The sequence below is a fragment of the Heterodontus francisci genome, unplaced genomic scaffold, assembly GCF_036365525.1.
Source record: "Heterodontus francisci isolate sHetFra1 unplaced genomic scaffold, sHetFra1.hap1 HAP1_SCAFFOLD_70_2, whole genome shotgun sequence".
Classification (NCBI taxonomy): domain Eukaryota; kingdom Metazoa; phylum Chordata; class Chondrichthyes; order Heterodontiformes; family Heterodontidae; genus Heterodontus; species Heterodontus francisci.
Genome location: NW_027141156.1, coordinates 3,312,180 through 3,321,564, shown reverse-complemented (window position 1 = coordinate 3,321,564; position 9,385 = coordinate 3,312,180). Strand labels below are relative to the sequence as shown.

The window sequence follows — 9,385 nt, the reverse complement described above, 5'->3', positions numbered from 1 at the left end:
GCAGGCATCAAGATCAGCGCAGGATTGGAGGGCCGAATGGCCTGTTCCTGTGCTGTACTGTTCTTTGTTCTTTGAGCTGTTGCAGTGTATTTTGCAAACGGAAAACACTGCTGCTACTGTGTGCCAGTAGTGGAAGAAGTGAATGTTTAAGGTGGTGGATGCGATGCCAATTAATCAAGCTGCTCTAGTTTGGATGGTCTCGGGTTTCCTTAGATTTGTTGATGCTGCACTCATCCAGGGAAGGTATTCCACGAAACTCCTGACTTGTGCCTTGCAGCTGGAGGCCAGAATTGGGGTCAGAAGGTGGGGTACTCACCGCAGAACTCCCAGCCTCTGACTCATTGCTGTGGCTAAAGCATTTATTTGGCAGTTTCTGGTAAATGGCAAATCCAGGCTACTTATATTGGGGGATTCAGTGACGGAAATGGCATTAATGTCAAGGAGAGATGGCTAGTTTCTCTGTTACATAGAACATAGAACATTACAGCGCAGTACAGGCCCTCGATGTTGCGCTGACCTGTGAAACCATCTGACCTACACTATTCCATTTACATCCATATGTCTATCCAATGGCCACTTAAATGCCCTTAAAGTTGGCGAGCCTACTACTGTTGCAGGCAGGGCGTTCCACGCCCCTACTACTCTCTGAGTAAAGAAACTACCTCTGACATCTGTCCTATATCTATCACCCCTCAACTTAAAGCTATGTCCCCTCGTGTTTGCCATCACCATCCAAGGAAAAAGACTCTCACTATCCACCCTATCTAACCCTCTGATTATCTTATATGTCTCTATTAAGTCACCTCTCCCCCTCCTTCTCTCTAACGAAAACAACCTCAAGTCCCCCAGCCTTTCCTCGTAAGACCTTCCCTCCATACCAGGCAACATCCTAGTAAATCTCCTCTGCACCCTTTCCAAAGCTTCCACATCCTTCCTATAATGCGGTGACCAGAACTGCACGCAATACTCCAGGTGCGGCCGCACCAGAGTTTTGTACAGCTGCAGCATGACCTCGTGGCTCCGAAACTCGATCCCCCTACCAATAAAAGCTAACACACCATATGCCTTCTTAACAGCCCTATTAACCTGGGTGGCAACTTTCAGGGATTTATGTACCTGGACACCAAGATCTCTCTGCTCATCTACACTACCAAGAATCTTCCCATTAGCCCAGTTTTGTTGGAGATGGTCATTGTTGGACAGTTGCGTGGTGCGAATGTTACTTGCCACTTATTCGCCCAAGGCCGACGGTTGCCTGTGTGTTGCTGCAACTGGACACCGACTGTTTCAGTATATGAGGAGTTGTGAATGGTACTGAACATAGTGCAATAATCAGCGAACATCCCTACTTTTGATCTTCTGATGGAGGCAAGGTCATTGATGAAGCAGCTGAAGATGGTTGAGCCTAGGACTCGACCGTAAAGATTTCCTGAATTAATTTTCTGGTACTGAGATGATTGACCTCTAATAATCTGAACTTTTTTTTTGTGCGAGGTATGAATGCAAAAAGTGGAGATTTCCCTTTGATTCCCATTGACTTTAATTTGGTCAAATATTGCCTTGATATCGAAGGCAGTCACTCCCACCTCACCTCTTGAGTCCAGCTCTTTTGTCCATTTTTGGATCAAGGCTGCAATGAGGTCTGGTCCATTTGGAATTCAAATTGGGCATCAGTGTTGTTGTTGTCTAAGTGGCACTTAATAGCATTGGCAGCGGCTCTTAAAATGACTTTGATAATTACCGAAAGTGAACTGATGCAGCGGTAATTGGTACTATTGCATTTATCCTGCTTTTCATGGATCGGACATACCAGGGCTAATTTTCACATTGTCGGTTCGATGCCTGTGTTGTAGCTTCCAAGTACTGCAACTGCTTCCTCTGCTCCATCACTGTCCTGTGAATCTGTGGGTCTTTAATTGCTGAATTTCATTATCTTGATATCACACTGGATGGATGTTCGGCTGTTGATATTGAATCTTCCAGTTGTGCAACTGATTAAGGTTTAACAGATCAGCTGTTATCTATCACTCGGAGTCTGTACGTATGTAACCTCGATTAATCTCTTCCTTGGTACAATGATGTGTGTTCCTGTGAAGAGGGACACGAATAGCTGAGGAAAATATCTATTGTGTTTTCATAATAAAGAGATCAGTACGGTGCAGTCTGTAATAACACGAGCAAACTCCTAATGATGAAATAAATAGGGCACGACCTTCAGTTCTGGAATCATCCTGGTTAATATCATTGCGCCTGCTCTAGTGCATTACTATCTTTGTGATATGGAGAGTAGAGCTCTACACAGTATGCTAAGTGTTGTATCACGTCGGTTCTATATTAGTTTAATATCAACTCTTTGTTTTCTTTTCAATTCCATTCCTCCAGAAACAAATATCAGCGCTAATTTCCTCCATAAACCTGTGTTGCTACGTTTGAAATGATTTTTGAATCTATACCCACGAATCCTATTTTCCATCCTCGACCCAATTCAGATGCTTATATTTCGAATGAGTGTAGGGAAACTTTATTCATCTGATCAAAATGCATCACCTCACACTTAGGTCTCTTCAACTTAATTTGCAACTGAAATTCATAATGTGCAGTCTAATTATTATTATTATCTTTGCTAATTTGTTGAATTACTCCCCTATATTAACTGTGCTCTGAATTTGGATTAGTCAGCAAATTTTGAAGTTGTGTTTCTGCTTCCAGATTCCATATAATTTAATGAAATGGTGAGCGACAGTTTTACCTATGCTGATCCCTTTGGAATACCATTTTCCACCTCTGATTTATACATCTGAATAAATATCTCTATCCACGACTTCCTGTTTTCAGTTTTTGTAGCCAGCTTGCTGACCATTTTTCTGCTTGTCCGTTCACTTTACTTGCTCTGAGATGGGCTTGTTGTCTGCTGCCTTGTCAAAGGCCTTCAAATAATTAAAGTATATTGCACCGACTGCATCAGTCCTATCTAGTCTTCCTTATTTTTTTTTTCAAATAATTCAGTTAGTCTGGTCAAAATGGCTTTCCTTTTGAAATATGAGAGGAATACGCTATTATACGGAGCCTCACAGCTCCAGCGACCCGGGTTTGATTCAGGGTACTGCCTGTGCGGAGTTTGCAAGTCCTCCCTGTGACCGCGTGGGTTTCCACCTGGTACTCTGGTTTCCTCCCACAGCCAAAGACTTGCGGGTTGATAGGTAAATTGGCCATTATAAATTGCCCCTAGTATAGGTAGGTGGCAGGAGAATGGTGGGGATGTGGTAGGGAATATGGGATTAATGTAGGATTAGTATAAATGGGTCGTTGTTGGTCGGCACAGACTCGGTGGGCCGAAGGGCCTGTTTCAGTGCTGTATCTCTCTATGACTCTATGACTATATATTTTGTGTTTCTACATGATTTTCTATTCTAGCTTTGAAAACATATTGCATTATCCTTTCTAACACTGACGTTATACTAACTGGGCTGTCGATCGTTGGTCTTCATCAACTTCTGTTTTAAATACAAGAAACACATTACCTGTCCGACAGACCTCTGCAGTATTCCTCACTCTGATGATAATTAATGAATTGATAATTGTGCCTCTGCGATCTCTTCCCTATCTTTTTTAGTATGTGTGGATAAAATCCATCGAAACAAAAGAGTTGACTCTCTCTTTGATTATTTTATTAAATATTCCCCCCATTTCCACCTTAAGTGCTGCGAAGTTTTTCTTTGACTTTTATTTGATAGTTTAGTAACAACCACAGCCAAACCCCTGCCCCAACACTCAGAGATTTTTCTCCCTTCTTCAGATTCTGAATACTCCTCCATTGGTTCGTTTTGCCCCAACTATCCCACAACATACGAGACGCAATTCCTTCTCTGAGCGGTGCTCCAGAAGCTCATTTACATTTCTTTCCATGTCAGTCTCCCCAATGTGCTCCAACATTCTATAATCCAGAGTTGTCCATAGACTCACATTGGATGGGATCTCGCCTGACAGATACCAGGAGGTTGTAGGCCGGACAGTTTTCCTCCACCATCTCCTGCTGATGCATTCCAAGGGCCCCTTTTGGAATTGATTTATTTTGTTTCATTCACTCTCCATTCTGCCAGAACTCTTCCCTTCCTCGTTGGTTCTGCTTTAGTTTAGTTTAGTGATACAGCACTGAAACAGGCCCTTCGGCCCACCGAGTCTGTGCCGACCATCAACCACCCATTTATACTAATCCGACACTAATTCCGTATTCCTACCACATCCCCACCTGTCCCTATATTCCCCTACCACCTCCCTATATACTAGGGGCAATTTATAACGGCCAATTTACCTATCAACCTGCAAGTCTTTGGCATGTGGGAGGAAACCGGAGCACCCGGAGGAAACCCACGCAGACACAGGGAGAACTTGCAAACTCCACACAGGCAGTACCCAGAATTGAACCCGGATCACTGGAGCTGTGAGGCTGCGGTGCTAACCAATGCGCCACTGTGCCGCCCGTATTTAGAATGCAAATACTCGCTATTTCTTCATCTAGACCCATGTGCAGGGATCCTCTTGTAAAGTACAGCTGTATGGATCTCTGGTGGAAGCGATGGGATATACCAGACTCAAATTGCATGGCTCTGAGAGGCTGTCTGAGTCCCAGCTAAGTTGTCTTCGTGTTGGATACTGTTGTGTATTGTCCATTTGATTTGTAGTGTATTGTTTATTTGAGCTGAACATACACGCTTGGTGTAGCATGCACAGTGTGCACTTAGAGGACGCTCCATTAAAATGTTCTGTTTTACAGTCGCCATCCAGAGGTAAAGCAGTTTGTTTCTTCCATTGATTTACAATAGCGGATCTGCAATGTGAGATCTTACAGATACTTGGATCAATATTTTTTCCAATCAAATTCAGGTTCCCCTCCTTTCTACATTTTTCTAGTTCTTTGTTGACTGGGGCCATTTCCTTATTTTGCCTTGAACAGGAAAATGTTATTAACATTGCTTGTACTTTCCGCCCTCTCTCATCTTCACATGGTCCGTCTTTGGTACTTCACTTCCTTGGCTTCGTTACCTCCATTTCAGGGGATTGGCTGCCCACCAATATCTGCTATAATCCCACCGACTCCCACAGCTACCTTGATTATACTTCCTCCCACCCCGATTCCTGGATAGGTTATGTTTCATTCTTCCAGTGTTTCCAACTCGGTTGCATCTGTCCCAATGATGCTACCTTCCATACCAGCCCTTCTGAAAATGCTGTCATTATTCCTCAGCCAAGGATTTTCCTCCACTGTGGTTAACAGAGCCTGGAGCATCCATCTAATTACGTCCATTGCCACTTTCATCTACTCGCCTCCCTGCAAGAGCTACGATAATATACCCCTTGTCCTCACCATCCCAGCTATATTGTATTCAATGCAACATCCTCCAACATTTCTGCCACATCCAGCTCGGTCCAACACCAATCATATATTCTGCTCTCCTCCCGAACCTTGTTCATTTCGAAACCCTGGTCCACTCCTCAATTACCCCCAACATTCGCTTCATTCAACAGAGCATCTTTACGTGCAAGTGCAATAGATGTAGCACCTTCTCATTTACTTCTTCGCTTCCCACTGTCCAAGGCCCCAAAAACTGTTCCCGGGTGAAACATCGATTTGCTTGTACTTCAAATAATTTCTTAACAGTATTCGCTGCACATGAAGGAGTCTCTTGTAGAGTGGAGAGGAGAAAATACAGATTGGTTGATTGCTTTGCTGAAGTTCTCCATTCAGTCTGCAGTGTGACCGCAAGCCTCCGTTACCTTGTCACTTTAGTTCCACATCTCATTCCAACTCTGCCCTCTCTATCCTCGACCTCCTACACTTTTCCAGTGAAGCTCCATTAGGGAACAGCCCTGCATGCTTCAATTCGGCATCTTATTCTCTGTTAGTCTCAACACTGAGGTTAAAATATTCTAATCTTTGCTCCCATTTTCCCGGATAACTTGTGCTGGCAATGGAGGACTGATACACCAGGGTCACTGGGAGTGAAGGGGGTGTGGGATGGTGCATGGGTGGGGATTCACAATTTGTTCACAGCTATCAGTTTTCTGGGCCACTGGAAACCCCTTTTTGCCAGAATTTCCGTGCTCACCGCACCCTCTGTTATTCTGCTACAACAATTTACAATCTCTGGATAAATCCTCTGTTCCTTAAATTGTCCCATTCGTCTTGCACCATCATCCCTTTTGTCATTGAATTGCTCCTTCCCTCCTCCCTATCACAGCCTTTGTTCTTTTGTTCCCTTATTTCCCGCTTTTTACTGGTTCTGTTGTTGCTTTAAAACTGTTAATCACTAATATCTGCCCGGTCTGATGAAAGGCTATAAACCTGGAATATTAATCCTGTGTCTCTCCACAGGTGCTACCTAGCCCACTGAGTGTTTTCAACATTCTCCTACTTTATTAGATTTTCAGCAGTTATCAGTATTTTGTTTTTGATCTGCAGGCTAGTTGTGGGTATTAAAAGTGACGAGTGGCACAGGCGGGCGGCGGTGTTTTGGTATTTTAACTCCATACACTTCCTATTTATCTTTGATTGGTTCCCGCCTGAAGTCAGCCTGACTCAGAGGCTCAGCTTCCAGTTGGGAAAAGAGAACTGTGGAGCAGGTCCCAAGACCACGAAGTATGGACTGCTGTCTGATACCATGGTGTAAAATCCCCAGATCCTTAGACAGAGATAGTGGTGACATCTCTGATATCTATGCTGCTGATCCGTAACCCCAGTGATAGGTCTCTTAGCCTGGAGTGCAGTTCAAGAGAGGGGAGGAGGAAAAGGAGGAGGGGGATGGGAGGGTGTCAGATTCTTAACTCTGGAAAGTGGTCTCCTATCCTAGAGCATATACCGTGTTGGAGGATGGTCTGGGGAAGGGGTGGGATAGTCCTGATCCCCAAACGTTTGGATGGATCTGCTATCCTGGAGCGTGGTCCAAGGCAGCTGAATGGAAGAGGATTGGGTCTGTCTAATACAATACAGGATAGGGGAACGGATCTCTGGGCGTTTGATGCAGGCAGGTAGTCCATTCAGAAGGAGTTTCTGATCCCGGGAGGGTCTCATCCCTGGGAGAACATTATCTTTGGGGAGAGGCTGATCATGGGGGTTTCATCCCCAAACGTTCCAGATCCTAATGGGCTTTGCATGATCCCAGGCAGTGTCTAAGCCCAGTACGAGGAAGTCTGATCATACGGGTCCGATCTCCAACCCTGGGTGTCGTTGTTTGAGTAGTGGGGTTCATGCGGAAACACAGATGGCCGGAGCTAAACCTGGAAAACAGATTTAATTGGAGAATTCCAGCCAAATTAGAATATTCAAGTTACCAACCAGCCTCTGGGAGTCATTGCCTGCCTGCCCCCTGTCCCAACTCCGTTAAGCTGGATGTGGGTGGTTGGAAGCAGATTGTTCTTTTGCTGTTAATTTCCTGACCTCACAGTCTCTGTCATACATGAAAAATGTTTGATCAGTAATATCCAGTTCATTTTCTCTTTTCTCTCCTGCAGTTAATTTAGTGGCGATTGTGATTCTGTCTCGGGACAAGTGTGGACTCTCCACCTGCACCACTCGCTACCTGGTAGCCATGGCAATGGCAGATTTACTGGTCATTGTAACTGATGTCATACTGTATCGTATCAGTTATTATTATTTCCCAGGATCATTCCTGGACATCACCCCCGTGTGTCGTGTTACTGCTGTTGTGAGTCGTGCATCCACCAACTGTTCTGTCTGGTTCACCATCACTTTTTCCTTTGATAGATATGTGGCCATTTGTTGCTCAAAGCTGAAAACGAAATATTGCACCGAGAAAACTGCGGCTGTGGTTCTAGCAACAACCTGCGTTCTGCTCTGCTTAAAAAGTGTCCCCTTCTACTTTCCATATGAACCTGTACAGATAATTGACAATGTACCATGGGGCTGTTATCCAAAATTAAGCTATTATACTGAGCCCGGATGGGTGGGATTTGACTGGTTTGATACTGTAATAACCCCATTGCTCCCATTCGCTTTAATACTGTTGTTCAATGTTCTGACAGTGAGACACATTTTAGTCGTCAGTCGAGTCCGTAAGGGACTGAAGGCTCCCAGCAAGGGAGAAAATTGCAGTGACCGAGAGTTGGCGAGCAGAAGAAAGTCTATGATTTTACTACTCACCATATCCACCAGCTTCATACTTCTGTGGTTGCTACTTGTTATAAATTTCTTGTATTATAGCATTGCAGGAAAAAGTCCTGGGGATTACAATGATTCTGAATTTATCGCTCAACAAGTTGGAATTATGCTAATGAATTTAAGTTGCTGTACTAACACATTTATTTATGGGGCGACACAGTCCAAATTTAGAGAGCAGGTCAAGAGAGCGGTGCAGTATCCAGTTATATCAATTATTCAATTAAAGTATAAACAAAACAATTGAGAGCAGCCCAGGGGAGGGTAGTAGTGTTTCCATCCAAGAATGTAATATTTCATCATACGTTCATCAACCAAATGAGATCAGGAATTGCTGCAGGGGGAGGGGGCGCTATTTCCGATTGGCAGAGGAGTAGACACGTGACAATGATCCAGCGGGTAAGAGATAAGAGGTAACCACTGGATGATCTGAAGGACTGAGGCAGAAGTAGCAAAACATGCAAAAGAACTGTGAGCAGCAGGCAAGAGGTGACAGACAGCTTGAGGACCAGAAGTATACTGGCATGACATGTCGCACACGTCAAAATACAGTGGGCCCTGGACAAGAGGCGACTTGTGGAGGAGTGGACATTAAGGGGCAACAGAAGCGCCACAGTGTCCCCTATTAAACAGGAGAGTAACAGCAGCCACCGTCTCATTACCACTCCACCATTTCCCCACCCCATCATTTACCCTCCCCAGTGCCCGGCCTCATTCCCAATCCAAATTTCAACTCTCCCATTTTCATTAAAAGAGTCCCCTTTCCGATTACTACAAACCTATTACCCCTCCCCATTATTCCCCCATTGCCTCTCTTCATTTCCCCTTCTCGTTTACTCTCCCTCTTTGTGGGCTCATTGAAGATGTACAATACTCCACGTAGTGGGTAGTCGGTCTTTAATAAATGTCCCATTGCTATGGTAGCAAAATATTGTCACCATGAACAAACGTCAAATGGATGGCTGATGTTTGTGGAGTTTTACAGATGTTCTGAGAGAGAAGAAAGAAAGGAGACGGAATGAAAGGGGCAGAAAGAGAGATACACAGATCGAAAGGGTGACTGAGAGACTGACAATGAAATAAGGATATTTATGATAGGACATAGGAACAGGAGAAGGCCATGAAGCCCCTTAATCCTGTTCTGACATTCAATGAATTAGAGGAGTGCAGAAATCTTGGTGGGTTGTGGGGCTGGGGAAGAGCATACAGATA

General features: G+C 44.4%; 1 protein-coding gene across 1 annotated transcript; it reads left to right on the top strand.

The window, feature by feature from the left end:
- Nucleotides 1–6,868: 6,868 nt before the first annotated feature.
- On the top strand, nucleotides 6,869–8,420 carry LOC137362333 (neuropeptides capa receptor-like). Its single transcript, XM_068026745.1, has 2 exons — nucleotides 6,869–6,968; nucleotides 7,510–8,420. The coding sequence occupies exons 1-2, from the start codon at nucleotides 6,869–6,871 to the stop codon at nucleotides 8,418–8,420; spliced, it is 1,011 nt and encodes a 336-aa protein (XP_067882846.1).
- The last annotated feature ends 965 nt before the right edge of the window (nucleotides 8,421–9,385 follow it).